The 16500-nt window shown below is 36.8% G+C and overlaps 1 protein-coding gene across 2 annotated transcripts in view; it reads right to left on the bottom strand.

The window, feature by feature from the left end:
* Positions 1-16500, bottom strand: part of UGP2 (UDP-glucose pyrophosphorylase 2) — a 66990-nt gene that overhangs the window by 44909 nt on the left and 5581 nt on the right. For both annotated transcript variants that reach the window (XM_063077610.1, XM_063077609.1), the window contains exons 2-3: positions 3464-3591; positions 2444-2551 (exon numbers count right to left, since the gene is read on the bottom strand). In XM_063077610.1, coding sequence (XP_062933680.1) covers positions 2444-2551; positions 3464-3577 — 222 coding nt within the window. In that variant the 5' untranslated portion in view covers positions 3578-3591. The remainder of the gene's footprint in view (positions 1-2443; positions 2552-3463; positions 3592-16500) is intronic.

The following is a 16500-nucleotide window of genomic DNA, read 5'->3' as shown; positions in this document are numbered from 1 at the left end:
CTTAAATATTTTAAATTTTCCAAAACATGAGCCAATAACTGCTTTCCAAAAACACTGGTCAACCCAATCCCCACGTCCTGCCATTCAGGTGCGATGGAAAGATCCCCTTTCAGGACAATGGAAGGCCCTGACCCGCTCTTAACTATAGGCAGAGGATTTGGATGTATTTTTCCTTTCAACGAGCCCAACCCTATATGGTTGCCAGCCAGAAATCTCAAGTTCTCACCCACTGCCCAGGGTGATAACAACCCTGAGGAAAACCTTTCTTATGTTTTCCAGGAAAGTCCACAATGAAGCAAGCTTATCTTCTGCTAGGGGTCTTCTCCATGATTGGTGAAGCAAGTCCACCCTCTTCTCCACACACTCTGGCTAACCAAACATGAACAGAAGGGGCTTGGACTTGCTGTTTCTGCAACAAGGAGGATTATGTGCAGCCCTCAAAGAAGAATGTTGTTTTTACGCAGCTAAATTAAGAGAAGGATTAGAAAAACGTAGGAGGGAAAGCAAGGCCAATTCCAGCTGGTTTGAAGGCTGGTTTAGAACTTCCCCTTGGCTCACCACTCTAATATCCGCCTTAGCAGGCCCTCCATGCATGTGGGGTTGGCTAACGGCCCTTATAAGGCACAACCTAGGGTCCCTCACCATGCTCACCCAGGTGGTGGAAAAGGTAGCTAATGAACAACACCCCCAAGACCCTTGGGTCAATTTGGCCCGTCAAAAAATTAACACCAAGGTGTAATCTCCTGTTTGGCTTCAGCTTGGTTGGATAGCCAATGACGGGTAAGATCCCCTAAGGGGGGGGGGGGGGGGACGACAACCTAAAACAGGCACAACAACACAAGGCTTCCATTAAAACAAAAAGGGGGAACTATGGGACCACGCCCTTTTTCTAAGCAAAGACAACAGATGGCCTAAATGGATAAAAGGTGGTGCCCAAGGGAAGTTAAGGGGGAGGGCTAAGCATAGAGAGGCAAGGCACGTGCACACTTGACCTTTTCAAGGACTGGCCTAAGCTTGGAAATCCCCGCCTGCTAAGCACATAAATATGATCTTTTGTGTTACAATAAACGGAATTGCCTGACAGAACCTGCGCTGTGTGTGTATGTGTTTGTTCCCTATCTGGGAGACCAGCTGCGTGCTCACCCATCTCTTGGAATCTCTTTTCGCCCCACGTCCTGGAGGGGAAAAAAGGGCAATCCCTTTGGCCCCAACACTCTAGGGAAAGGAAAAACCTGTTGGGGTCCCGTGCAGCCGCCAGAGATGCCCAACAGGGGCCAGCCCTAAACAGCCCTGTTTTTAAACCAATGTTAGATTATGTAAAACTATAAACACACAAGAGATAAACTATCTACACACAATTATTCCACTCTATCTAGTCTTTTCTACCTGCAGTGAAAAGTGCAACAAGCAGCAAAGGTCAAAAGAGCTGACAGGAAAGGGAAAAAAGGCCACTATGTTAACAAAAACTGTTCCTTAGACAATCACTTCATTTAGATCATCCATTCAACAAAACATTTGCTCAGGACACACAGCCCCCTGGCCTCAATATCTAGCATGGAAGACAAAAACATTCACGAACACCTACTCCTAATTAGGCTGGCTAAGTGTCACATGATCATAGAAATAACCACTAACATCTGCAAAATCCTTCATGGTTTGACATATTTCCATATATATTATCTTAATAAACCCTCATAACAACGCTGTGAAGTACATAAAGCACTTGGCATTATTCTCATTTTATACAAAATTCAAATTCATAAGCAGCAGAGCTAGGATTTGAACTCCAATACTATACCTGTACACCTCCTCAGCACAGCTTTTCGCTAGGGGCTGATGACAGAAGTACAGGCATTTGGACTGAGCCTCCAAGAATAAGCAAGATTTGAATAGATGAAGAGACCATGGTGTTCCAGGAAAACAGCACACATAGAAGTCCAGAAGCAGGGGAATACCATGTATGTAAAGGGAATGCTAGGTTGGTTCACATAAGGCAGACAGGGGAAATATGGCTGTAAAGAAGGGTCGAAAGCATAGGAGAGCTTTAAGATCTGACTAAGTGTCTATCCATGACCCTATGGGAAATCAGAAATCAAATGGCTTCATTTCTCATTGCCCATGGAGAGAAGGAAGAAACGAAGGTAAATGAAGCTCTTACAGTGTGTTCAGTACTTTGCAAAAGAATACCTCGATACAGAGATATTAATTTACGAGGTAGTGCTACAGGGAAGTTCTCAGCAGGATTCTGAAATGTCTAAAAGAAGGGAAAGAGGTAGAAGGCTATATATACGTAATTTCAGCATGAGGGGTCAGAGAATGCAAAGCAATTCTTGTCTGTGTCTGATGTGAGGGTTCTCACAAATCCTGTACATTACTCCAACCCCAAAGTTCAACCGATGTCCAAAATTACCTTAAATTTTCCTACATTTTAACTAAAATTTACCGAATCTTCTGGAGGTCTCTGGATTTTCCCCCAATCCACAGAAGGTCCCTTTTCTTGCAGAAATCTATGAAATAGCTTCCGAAATCCATCGAGGTCTTTTTTAGTGTGCTATGAAAATAGAAGGCATTGTTACAATCAGCAGAATGCTTAATATTTAATAAAAACATAAAAACAGATACAAACTATAAAATACCTTTAAATGAAATTAAATACCTTTAAATACCTTTATATTTAGATGTAAGTATATTTAAATACCTTTAAATGAAACTCATACTATTAGAACATGGAGTACAGCAGAGACTTTTTACACCCTAATTTAAAACTAAAGAGGAACAAAAGCTAATAGGAACCTCATTTATAGGAATAAAAGCAAATAATCCTCCCATCTCCCAGGAGTATCATGTAATCTGAACACCACTTGGTTTTTGGGAACTCCAACTGGTTCTCTCCATTTACTCACCAATATCTCTCTCTGCTTCTAAGTGGAAATTAATCTTCACCAAAAGGAGAAAAAAGAACAAAATATGGCTAACCTGAAAAGGTTAAGTGCAAACTGAAATTTGAAAATGAAAAGGATAATCTATTGATATTTAAGTAGAAAAGTAAATACTTTTCCAATTCTAAGAAACTTCTATTATAGTTGTCAAAGTAGCATGGTTCTATTAGAGTTGGCTCTTTGGAAAAGGCGTGTAGAATATATGGCTGATAAACTACTTTCTCACAATTCCAACTGAACACTGATATCCATTTTTCCACCTAGTGATATCAAAACATAGAACAAATAAAGTATAATTTTGTCCTGATTCTTTTAGTGACTTTGGAAACTTTCTAACTCAAAAAAAAAAAAAAAAAAAGACATAATGGTTTACAATGTTAAAAATCTTTATTATTAAGCAATACTAATTTTTTGTTTTCGATGTTGTCATACATCCTGTGCTTATTTGAGGCTAGACAATCATCCTCATTGGCAGCAATTCAGTATGTAGACAGGTGAAGTAAAAAACAGTGTAGAGTCCTTACCTCAAACTCATGTGATGGTGCTGTGTTAAGTATTTTTTCTAGTTCTTTCTTCACAGATAATTCTAGCTCTTGTCGAATGACTTCTTGGAACTGTGAAGCACCATCCTGAGACATGGCTTTGCTGAGATCTTAAAACAAAAACATAAAACCACCAACTAAAATCTCAGACAGCCACTCAAACAACTGGTAAGCTACAACGAATCAATTTCCAGCAAATTAAAAGGATCCAATCCCATGATATCATCATCCTCTAGGAGAATTTCAGCAGTGTCAACTAGTTAGGACCATTTAATCATATGGGCTCAAATTTGACTGGTACATCTACATGCTTTACCAGTGTACATGGGACACTAAGCACTTCTGGGTAGGTGGGACAGGTGAAAGCAAAAGGATTACTTTTCATTTAAGCATACAGCTCCACCTCTACTACTGAAAGGGCCTGGCAATTTCATAGAAGCACGATTCCTCACTCCTCTTCTCCAGGCCAGATGAAAAATATAAGAAATCCTTTCCATTTTAGAAGGGAAGCCACTTCAGTTTCATATTCCCCGCTAAAGAAGAACCTCTTGAGAGGTACCGGCAATTCCAAGGTCCCTCTGCTTCCCTGAATCAACATCTTCATTTTAAAAGAAGGGCACAGGGCTCCCTGTATTGTTCTGGTCCGATTTCAACTAAGATTTTTTACTGATTATCTGTGTTAGACTAGACTATTAGGGCTTTTGGCATAGCTGGCCACCTCTGTCACAGATGGATCTCACTAAAGGTGAAATGCCTGTTGAATGAATACAAATAAAAATAGAAAAATACAGAAAAAGAAACACCCCAGGCCCAAATACCTTGGGAGAAAAATGCCAACACAGGTTGTTTTACATACTTTACTATCTAGAGAGTAATCACCCTGTCTACTTCTCATAAAATAAGGAACAATCAGATTATTGTCCACCACCCCTTTCATCCTCAATATGTAATTCAATCTTATTTTATAAATGTACTTTTTAAAGTTTATATTCAACACTTTATGTGATAACCAGTGATTTCTACAAATCCTGGTTAATTTAGCAGAATCATATTTCAATAAGGCTAAAAACTCTGTCCCCTTATACACCCCCACACAATATAAACTCTTTCATTTACTACCTAGACAGGAGAAACATTTATATAAACAGAATTAAAGCCAACATAATCAATATTTTAAAGATAGTTTTGAGAACAAAAATTAGTAAACTATGCAACTCCTGGTTAATTTATTTAATATAAACAGCCTCTCCCTCCCCCAAATATCTAAAAATGTTAACAAGTGAGATATTTAACAAAGCTCTTCAAAAATTTTCTTATACACACTTTCTGTCATTAAAATCCAAGAGGAAAAAAATCCAAGGAAATTTGGTGAGAACACACAATTCAACCCTAAAATAACCATGTTCAAACTGTGCTCTTTTACAGGCATAAACCAAAACACAACTAAGTTTATATTCTCTAGTAAAACTCCCAAAGTGACCCAAGACTGTGGCTCATAAACAACTTCTCTGTGAGCTAAGAAGCACGGTACATCCTGAGCGTTCTATAAACAGCCTAAAGATACGTCTTGATTGTAAGTAGCAATTTGATTATAATCTATAAAAACCTATGGCAATCGATAGCACATTTGCATAAACTATGGCAGGTAATTAAAAGCTATTGCAGAATAATTTAAACTAGAGTTACATGACATCATCCATACATGATCATTCTTTGGCAGACTCAGTTGTAATTTAAAATTTGTCACAGGTTAAGTCTCCAACCCTGACACATCTTGTGTACCTGGGATGTCTTTCCCCCAGTCTTTAAGCCAATTCTCATGTTAATGTTTGGGAAATAATTTGGAAGAAAAACTTCTATATTAAAGAATACAGGACTTTAATTCTGTACCACAGATCAATTAAAACAGATCAAGAAGCAACTATACAATGATTTTTAAAATAAGTTTTGTTAGACTCAAAGACATCTACAGACTTGCTTCTTTGTTGCTGAAGTTAGATCCTGAAGGCCAGTATTCAGTGTAACATTCCTAAAAAATATAGTGATGGAAACATTTAACATATTTTGGGCAAATGCCAAAATGAGATAAAACTAAATGTAACTGCAAAGTTTAAAAATAACTAAAGTAGCTCTTTGAGATTTGCCTAAATGAGAACAGAAAACAAAAACAAAATAAAACCCACCATATTTTAGAAGCTCTCTCTGCAGAACAAGTCTATCAATTTAAATGGTTTAAGGTCAAAACACACAAAAAGCGCATCACTATCCTCCCTACCAAGCCAAGCTAAGGAAGACTGGCTGAAAGACTCACATTCCATACTATATGTGATCTTTGCCAACCGTAGCGGGTCCAACCTTCAGACACAGATTCAAAAAATATCCCAGACATAGATCAAACTTGAGTTGTGAGAAACATCCCTAATCTTTATTTCCATTTGTTTGATACAGCACCAATGCACACAAAGAACAATTAGTATTCTTTCTACCCCTTTTCCAAGTACAATCAGCTTAAACAACAGAAGAATATTAACAAGCCTGTCGCCTCTTCTGCCCCACCCCACTGCTGTTTCATTCCCCCTCTCCTGAGCAAAGCACGACTATGAACTTCCATTTTTAGTGATTAAAGAATAAGAAAGGGCTTTTAAGGAATAAAGAATATTCAAAAATGAAGAATAAGGAAGAGTGCTTAAGCAAGAAGAGTAGCTATCTTAAGTACCTAGGAACAGACCAGGAGGCACAGAGCTAGAAACCATTTCACTTTGCAGTGACCTCCTTATCCATCCTGAATTTTTTAAGAAAGGTCTGGAATTTCTGGCAGGAAAAGAAGTACAGACCTTAATGCTTAGAAGCTTTCTTGAATTTAACATTCTCAGGTCACACTTCTAGTAATGACAGTTGTGCTTCTAAGGGAAGGTCAATTAAAGAATCCCCTGCATAATGTAATATTTCTAAACTCATCCTCAGGCCTTTAGACAGAGAGTGGATTGGGAGTCAAACATTTCATTACCTTGGTGATAAATCAAAACATTTTTAGAGATGGGAGGGAGCATTTAATCTACCTTTATCATTTTACAGATGAGGAAACTGACGTTGAAAATAGTTAAATGACTTATTCAAGGTCACAAGCAGGCTAATGCTGGAGCCCAGAAGCAAAGCCATTTTTTTCTGAGTCCTATGCCCACAGTGAGGTTAGTCTAGCTCTCTTTAATCCTTGGAGTAAAATCCCTAAATACTACTCTCCTCCAAAAGCATTTCTACTAGAATCTCTTCTTACATCTAATCAACAGGATAACTACCCACCACATAAAACTGGTCTTATATCAGAACTGTCTAGGTTGATTTCATTACACTTTGGTCAATTTTGAATAGAACAGTACATTGTTTTTTTTTTTTAGAAGCTCTCCCACCCCCCTCAATTTCCTAATTCTTCCTTGTTTTCAAGAACTATAATTTCAAAATCATGGACTTTCCCCTATCCAGTTGGAGCCAGAGAGAGTGAAACACACACATACACACATTCAATCTGACAAGTGACTGCTTTTCTTTCTTAATTCAAATAGTTCATTACATACATTTCAGCAACTAAAAGGTATACATAATACCCTTCCCTGATACCCTGATACTGGGACAAACAAAATAACTTCACTTTCTAAAGTATAAAGCTAGTTTCATAATGAACAGGCCATAAAAAGGTCACCAGGAGAATATCAAAAGCAATTAAGAGGTTGAAGAGCCAAGCCACATCCCAACCATCCCAGGAAGCCAACATAGAGAGGTACAGTAGTTCCCCCTTATCCCCAGGGGATACATTCTAAGTCCCCCTGTGAATGCCTGAAACAGTGGATTGTACCACACCCTATATATATTATGTCCTTTCCTATACATACATACCACTGATAAAACTTAATTTATAAATTAGGCACAGTAATCTTGCACTTTGGGGCCATTATTAAGTAAAGTAAGGGTTACTTACCATGACAACTCCCATCATATCACTTTTCTTCCTCATTTGATGGGATTCTCATTGCGTACTGAAATAAATACAAATTCCTTATCCAGGCATGTCTCATTGCGTACTGAAATAAATACAAATTCCTTATCCAGGCATGTCTTAAAAGCCAAGCTGAAATACCTTTTTGAGTTGCCAAAGCTAATGAAAGTGCTAAAGCAGAATGCCTAACAGCAAAAATCTACTCCTTTTGAGACACCTAGAATAGTACTTCATAATCTTTAATGTGCATACAAATCATGTGGAGGGCTTGCTAAAACACAGATTCCTGGGCAGGTTCCCAGAGATTATTATGACTCAGTAGGTTAGGGGTGGGGATAATACTCATTTCTAATAAGCAAATGCTGCAGTATCACTTTGAGTAGCTCTCATATAGATTATACACAATTTACCTTACTATGTTTGTAGCAGCCATGTTCCTCGTCCTTCTTCCTACCCCAATGCTATTCTGTCACCTATTCTCTGCCCCAAGGCCATGTGCTTCAGAGATGGCACAAGCCCAGATTGGTCAAAAGCCTTCTCAGCGATTGGTTTAAGCAAAAAACATAATATGATTCTGGCCAGTAAGCCACAAAGGTACAGTTTGCCAAAGGACTTTGGAGAAAGGCGTTCCCCACTGAAAAAAGAGATACATGAGAAAAGATACTTTTTCCATTCATGGACATATAAGGATGTGTCCACCCCTCACCCCCAGTTTCTTCTGCCATTCAGTAGCACCAAGGAAGCCTACCCAAGAGTGAGCAGATATGTCAAATATAGCACAGAAGGAAGGAAAGACTGATGAGCCTTTGCAATAAATTAACCAACCCTGAAATATCCTACTTCAAAATGTATGTGATAAAAGTCTCCCATTTTTAAAGCCAATAGAGTTGGTATTTTTCTGCTCCATGGAATTAAAAGTGTACTATTATAACATTGTTCCAAAATATGCATCTCAAGTGCCACTCAACACTTTCAGAAAAGGGGAAGCAGAATGAGGGGAAAAAATAAGAAAGTGAATGACCCAGTGTGAATACCAAAATCATGAGAATCATCCCATCCTTTTAGAAACCTCCCTGATCCCTCAGCCCCCAAAAATTCAAACTTTGTGACTTCTGTATTTCAGCCTATAATGTATAGCTTCTGCCATTTTGGTGGTGGCATTCCTAGTGTTCTAGGTGGTGGCTTCTGAACATTCAAAGAGGTCTTCCTTTCTATCACATCTCTTTTATGTAGGGGTTTTAATCGTTCCTGCCTCTGCATTATATCAAACGCCCCCAAAACTCCAATTTTTTACTTAGATGTCTATCTACAACCCTAAAACATATTCTCTTTATGGGCACAAACCATATTACATTATAAACTTTGTTTTCCCAACACCTACCTCAGCACCTGGCACAGTATAGGCACCCAACAATGGTATATGACTAAACTGGAAATCAAAACTTAAATCCCAAGACACCGAAGACAACCAAACAACCAATAAAATGCTAGGAATAAATCAACACCTTTCAATAACAACTCTTAATGTAAAAGGCTTAAATTCCCCAATCAAAAGACACAGACTGGCTGACTGCATTAAAAAGGAGGACCCAACTATATGCTGCCTACAAGAGACCCACCTCACCCATAAAGACTCACATAGACTAAGAGTGAAAGGATGGAAAAAGATTTACCATGCAAACAGAAAAGAAAAACGAGCTGGAGTAGCTATTCTTATATCTGACAAAATAGACTTTAAACTAAAAACCATAAAAAGAGACAATGAGGGACACTACGTAATGATAAAAGGACTGATGCATCAAGAAGACGTAACAATCATAAATATGTATGCACCCAATGTTGGAGCAGCCAGATGTATAAAACAAACTCTGTTAGACCTAAAGAAGGAAATAGACAATAATACCATAATAGCAGGGGACATGAACACCCCACTGTCAATATTGGACAGATCATCTAGGCAAAGAATCAGCAGAGAAACACAAGATCTAAACAATACTCTAGACCAATTGGAATTGGCAGATATCTACAGAACATTCCATCTAATAACCTCAGAATATTCATTCTTCTCATCAGCACATGGATCATTCTCCAGGATAGATCACATATTAGGTCACAAATCAAGTCTCAACAAATTCAAAAAAATTGGAATTATCCCATGTATTTTCTCAGACCACGATGGATTAAAACTAGAAATCAGTAACAAATGAAACTCTGGAAACTATACAAACACATGGAAATTAAACAGCATTCTACTTAATGACATATGGGTCCAAGAAGAAATCAAGCAGGAAATCAAACATTTATTGAAACTAATGAAAATAATGATACATCATACCAAAACCTGTGGGATACCGCAAAAGCAGTATTAAGGGGGAAATTTATTGCATTAAATGCTCACCTCAGAAAAATGGAAAGATGGCAAGTGAACAACCTAACACTTCACCTTAAAGAACCAGAAAAACAAGAACAATCCAAATCTAAAGTTAGCAGACGGAAAGAAATCATTAAGATCAGAGCAGAACTTAATGAAATTGAAACCCAAAAAAACAATACAAAAGATCAATGAATCAAAAAGTTGGTTTTTTGAAAAGATAAATAAAATTGACAAACCATTAGCATGGCTAACAAAAAAAAGAAGAGAGAAGACTCAAATAACAAAAATTAGAAATGAAAAAGGCGATATTACAACTGATCCATCTGAAATACAAGGAATCATTCGAGACTACTATAAACAACTATACGCCAACAAATTTGAAAATCTGGAGGAAATGAATAAATTTCTGGACACACACAAGCTCCCAAAACTGAACCATGAAGACGTAGAAAATTTGAACAGACTAATAACAATAAAGGAGATTGAAGCTGTTATCAGAAGGCTCCCAACAAAGAAAAGCCCAGGACCAGATGGATTCACAGCAGAATTTTACCAAACATTCAAACAGGAATTGACACCGATTCTTTACAAACTATTCCAAAATATTGAAACAGACGCACATCTCCCAAACTCATTCTATGAAGCAAACATCATCCTGATACCAAAACCAGGTAAGGATATAACCAAAAAAGAAAACTACAGGGCGATATCCTTGATGAATATAGATGCAAAAATCCTCACTAAAATACTAGCAAACAGAATACAGCAACACATACGTAAAATTATTCACCACAATCAAGTGGCATTCATCCCAGGGATGCAAGGTTGGTTCAACATACGCAAATCAATAAATGTGATACACCATATTAATAAACTCAAACACAAGGACCATATGATCATCTCTATAGATGCTGAAAAAGCATTTGATAAAGTTCAGCACTCATTCATGACAAAGACCCTCTATAAGTAGGGTACAGATGGAAAGTATCTCAACATAATTAAAGCTATATATGACAAACCCATTGCCAATATCATCCTGAATGGGGAAAAGCTGAAAGCTTTTCCTTTAAGAACAGGAACTAGACAAGGATGCCCACTCTCACCACTCCTATTCAACATAGTGTTGGAAGTACTAGCCAGAGCAATCAGAGAAGAGAAGGAAATAAAGGACATCCAGATTGGAAAAGAAGAAGTCAAACTGTCCCTGTGTGCAGATGACATGATCCTATATATCGAACAGCCTAAAGCCTCTACAAAAAAACTCTTGGAGTTGATAAATGATTTCAGCACAGTAGCAGGATACAAAATCAACACACAAAAAACAGTGGCATTTCTTTTCTCCAATAGTGAACGTGCACAACGAGAAATCAAGAAAGCCTGCCCATTTACAATAGCCACCAAAGAAATAAAATACTTAGGAATTGAGTTAACCAAGGACGTGAAAAATCTCTAAAATGAGAACAAAGCACTGCTAAGAGAAATTAGAGAGGATACAAGAAGATGGAAAGATATCCTATGCTCTTAGATTAGAAGAATCAACATAGTGAAAATATCCATACTACCCAAAGTGATATACAAATTCAATGCAATCCCCATCAAAATTCCAATGACATTTTTCTCAGAAATGGAAAGAACTATCCAGACATTTATGCAGAATAATAAAAGACCACGCATAACCAAAGCAATGCTGAGTAAAAAAAATAAAACTGGAGGCATAACACTACCTGACTTTAAGCTATACTACAAAGCTATAATAACCAAAACAGTATGGTACTGGCATAAAAACAGACACACTGATCAATGGAATAGAATAGAGAATCCAGAATCAACCCACACACTTACTGCCATCTGATCTTTGACAAAGGCACCAAGCCTATTCACTGGGGAAGGGACTGCCTCTTCAGCAAATGGTGCTGGGATAACTGGATATCCATATGCAGGAGAATGAAACTAGACCCATACCTCTCACCATATACTAAAATCAACTCAAAATGGATTAAGGATTTAAATATACACCCTGAAACAATAAAATTTCTTAAAGAAAACATAGGAGAAACACTTCAGGAAATAGGACTGGACACAGATTTCATGAATATGACCCCAAAAGCACGGGCAACCAAAGGAAAAATAAACAAATGGGATTATGTCAAACTAAAAAGCTTCTGCACAGCAAAAGAAACAATTAACAGAGTTAAAAAACAACCAACAGAGAGTGGGAGAAAATATTTGCAAAATATACATCTGACAAAGGATTAATATCCAGAATATACAAGGAACTCAAACAACTTTACAAGAAAAAAACAAGCAACCCAATTAAAAAATGGGCAAAAGAGCTAAGTAGGCATTTCTCTTAGGAAGATATACAAATGGCCAAAACACATATGAAAAAATGCTCAACATCACTCAGCATCTGGGAAATGCAAATCAAAACCACACTGAGATACCATCTCACCCCAGTTAGGATGGCTAAAATCCAAAAGACTCTGAATGATAAATGCTGGTGAGGTTGTGGAGAAAAAGGAACTCTCATACATTGTTGGTGGGACTGCAAAATGGTGCAGCCTCTATGGAAAATGGTATGGAGGTTCCTCAAACAATTGCAGATAGATCTGCCATATGACCCAGCTATCCCACTGTTGGGAATATACCCAGAGGAATGGAAATCATCAAGTCGAAGGTATACCTGTTCCCCAATGTTCATCGCAGCACTCTTTACAATAGCCAAGAGTTGGAACCAGCCTAAATGTCCATCATCAGATGAGTGGATACGGAAAATGTGGTACAACTACACAATGGAATACTACTCAGCTATAAAAACGAATGAAATACTGCCATTTGCAACAACATGGATGGACCTTGAGAGAATTATATTAAGTGAAACAAGTCAGGCACAGAAAGAGAAATATCACATGTTCTCACTTATTTGTGGGAGCTAAAAATAAATAAATAAATTCACACACACACACACACACACACACACACAAAAAACTGGGGGGAGGGGGGAAGAAGATATAACAACTACAATTCCTTGAAGTTGATACGACAAGCAAACAGAAAGGACATTGTTGGGTGGGAGGGAGGTGAGGGAGGAGGGAGGGAGGTTTCGGTGATGGGCCACAATAATCAACCACATTGTATATCGACAAAATAAAAATTTAAAAAAAAATTTTTTTTTAAACTGAAATCCTCATATATCAGTGGCTTGACCACCTCCTATTCATTTTGTCAAAGTACAGTTTCAATATGAATAGAGATTTTCCTCCTAGAAAGCAAGGTTGCCCATTATATGCTCTTATGGTAGATCCTAGAACCTCTTCTTTATAACATCATACTTCTAAAATTTTATTCAATATTTATCTTACCCAACGGATTATAAACTCTGTGAGAATATACCATGTCTGTTTTGTTCACACCTGTATTCCCACTGCCTAACACAGAGCTTGAGATATACTCAAGTAATACTCAAGTAATGTTTATTAAATAAATGGGTAAGAGCTTATTGTGATCCAGCTATGCACTGAGTATAAAGAAGGCAAAGTCCAGTATCGTGTAGGTAGTCCCTGATAAGGCTAAACGGAAAGTTTGCAAGAGCCATGAATCCCAGTCACACAAAGCAGGGCTAAGAAAAGTATGGACTGTCTTCAGTACTTGAAGTCCCAGTCCCAAAGGCTTCTCAAGCAGAGGGTGATTTGTTAGTCAAGTATCAGGGATGTTGTCAAAGAAATTTCAGAGTGGCAGGGAGCCTTGATAAAATGACATCTAAATTTCCTTTCAATTTTTAATTAACCTATATAAATGTCAATATAATTTTGTCACAAACTTTGGAGATTAAAAAAAATTGGGCAATCTATATATTTAGGTTTAGCTTAACTTAGGAAAAAATGTAAAAAAAATATATTCCATGTCATTCAGTCATTAAGAAAAATAAGTTCAATTAGTTGCATCTCATACGATTTTATATGATCTTTTACTATTAAAGTCAATATTAATTATTTTATATTATATAGTATGACTACATTTAGAAAGATTTTTTTAATGACTCAGCTTTACAGACATATGAATGCTTAATAAATCCTTTCTGATAACAAAAACAAAAAGATATCAGGCTTTCGAGAACTATTCCAGCACCAAATGTGCAGAGCTACTGGCTAATCAAGACTTTTACTAATCACGCACAGCTTATTTTTTTAAAAAACTCTTAACAATTTATACATAAGCCAGACTTCTCTTCAATAATTAAGATTAACCATGCTCTCACACAATAGAGTAGCTCTTAAAATCTCAAAGAAAAAAAGAAAATGTTATCTCTGGAAAACAGAACATTCAGAAGAGATTTGTTAAATAAAATCTCTTTGCTTTAAGTTTAATGAATGATAAGAAAGTCATGCCAAGGGGCCTATCACACTCATTTGCTGAGAAGAGGCGAAAAGGACTCAACATAAAATCACCACCAGGGACCAAAAAATTATCTGGCAGCCCTGCCCCATAACTTGATATATGTACGTTTAGGTAAAACTTTTAGGCAGGGAAGGGCTTTAAAGACAATGACTCCAATTCCTTATCTTGGAGATGAAGAAACAGGGGCCCCGATTTGCTGACTTGCCTAAGGACACAGTAATGGTGCCAAGCTGGAATCTGAGCCCTGTTGCCTGGTGCCCAGCTTCTCCTTCGACTACAGAAAGGTCTCTCCTTTCTCATTTACAGTGTATTTGCATGGTTTACCACCTCCAGGTGTACGCCACCAAATCTGAATGAAAATCAGCAACTCAACTATGTAATAACATGTTATTATGTGAGGTTAAACTACAAATTAGAATAAGCATTGTCTTACTGCATCTTATACTCTTCAACTTCTCCTTATGTATTGTTTGTTTTCTGAGCAATAAAATTAATTTTAAAAAATTGAAGAAAGTTTTTATGGACTTTATAAATATTTTATTACCAAGGCTAAGCATTTCACCATTGGCACAAATGAACCCCAAACAGTGCATATGTTATTCCATTTTCCTGTACTCTTTAGAAGTTTTAAAATTCTAGGCAGGGGTATAATACAAATGAAATAACACATCAGGATTTGCCAGGGCAACAACTGAAAGAAAATACAAACTCCAATCCCCTTGTCTTCAGCCAAGGAACAAGTGGAGCTATTGTCAAAGAAAGTGCCCCCTAAAATAGTATTTTTACAATTTGATGACTAGCAAGTAAAAAGTAGACTAAGTATAATACGACGATTTCAGCTCCATGAGAACAATGAATGACTTTGTTTTTAAAAAGACACAGTGAAATCACAAAGAAACAGGGAACTCTCTTGATTACGTAGGAAAAACTAACAAACATCTAGAAAGTTTTTGGAAAATGAAACATTTTGTTGATTATGTAAGTTAACTAAAACCACATAGCCAATTTCTCCATAGTTCTCAAAAACAATCCTTTATTGTCAAAAGGGTTTGGGGGCACAATCAATTTTATCTGGCAATGACTGAGAAAAATAAACAGTGAAACTGCTGGCTGAGGCAGAATTTAAGTCCTAGACGGTTAAGAGAACAGGGGAACAGCTTTCAAAAGGAATATTATACCTTTTCTCACAAATAAGCTACCCAATCAAAAAACACATAAAGCTATCAAAAGGAAATTAAACTTTAACAAGCCAATTTTCAAAGAATTTAATAAGTTATTAATAGAAAGATACAGGCCTGGTAGTAGAATTTTAGAAATCTAAGAAATATGCTTTCAATTAATAGTCATCGTGCTTGGGACAGTCTACCAAATTACCAAAATCAACATTGCCAACACTATTATTCCAAGTTCAAAATATCTTATGTTAGAAAAGAAATCGTAGGTTGTGTCAAAAGGGCAACTGTCTTCAGAAAAACTCCAGCTTGTAAAGAGATCCCAAGCAATTAAAAGATGGTAAGTGATTCATTATTTCTTTATCATTAAATCCCAAACTCTCAGATGACCTCCTCCACAAATTCATTCTACTACTGCTGGAATCTTCTTTGACAGTATAAATGCTGGATATCAGGATGAATAGCAATACAGAAAGTTAGTACATCTAACTCTTTTCACAGATAATCATTTTCACAGATAATCTAGAGTTAGTTTGACTTTCAAATATTTGTTTATATTAACTTTTCAGTAATGAATATGTCTGACTTCCTAAGAACTCATAATAACTGCACTTCTGCAAAAAGTATCAAATACAACTTGGTAGGAACTAGATAACTATAGTATACTGTTGTTTCATCCAGAACATTTTCATTATTAGGCCAACTAATGTCCGTCACAAAAACTATCTCATTATTTTAATTAAAGTTGCTACAATTCATCTGTGAAGAAAAAAATAATACACACACGCACACAGAGAATGGTCTCTGTGAAGTGGTATTATAAGAAAATACCTACTGTTCAAAATAATACCTTAGAGAAATTACCTTTTAAAGTTACTTATCAATTTATCTTCAGAATATCAAAATGGCACTTCTAAGAAGTATACCACAGTTAATATATCTTATTTCTTTAATGTTCTTTGTCAATTCTTTTTTCCTCAGTAGTCTTTCACAAATGAAAATCGCCCATTTTATTACAAGAAAAGCTGAGTTAGCAAGAAAAGGGCAATTTAACTACAGAGATTACAAGATCCATGTTGGAAAA

The sequence above is a fragment of the Cynocephalus volans genome, chromosome 14 (genome assembly GCF_027409185.1).
Source record: "Cynocephalus volans isolate mCynVol1 chromosome 14, mCynVol1.pri, whole genome shotgun sequence".
Classification (NCBI taxonomy): Eukaryota; Metazoa; Chordata; class Mammalia; order Dermoptera; family Cynocephalidae; genus Cynocephalus; species Cynocephalus volans.
The sequence above is the reverse complement of the archived record's forward strand: the minus strand, read 5'-3'. Positions and strand labels throughout refer to the sequence as shown.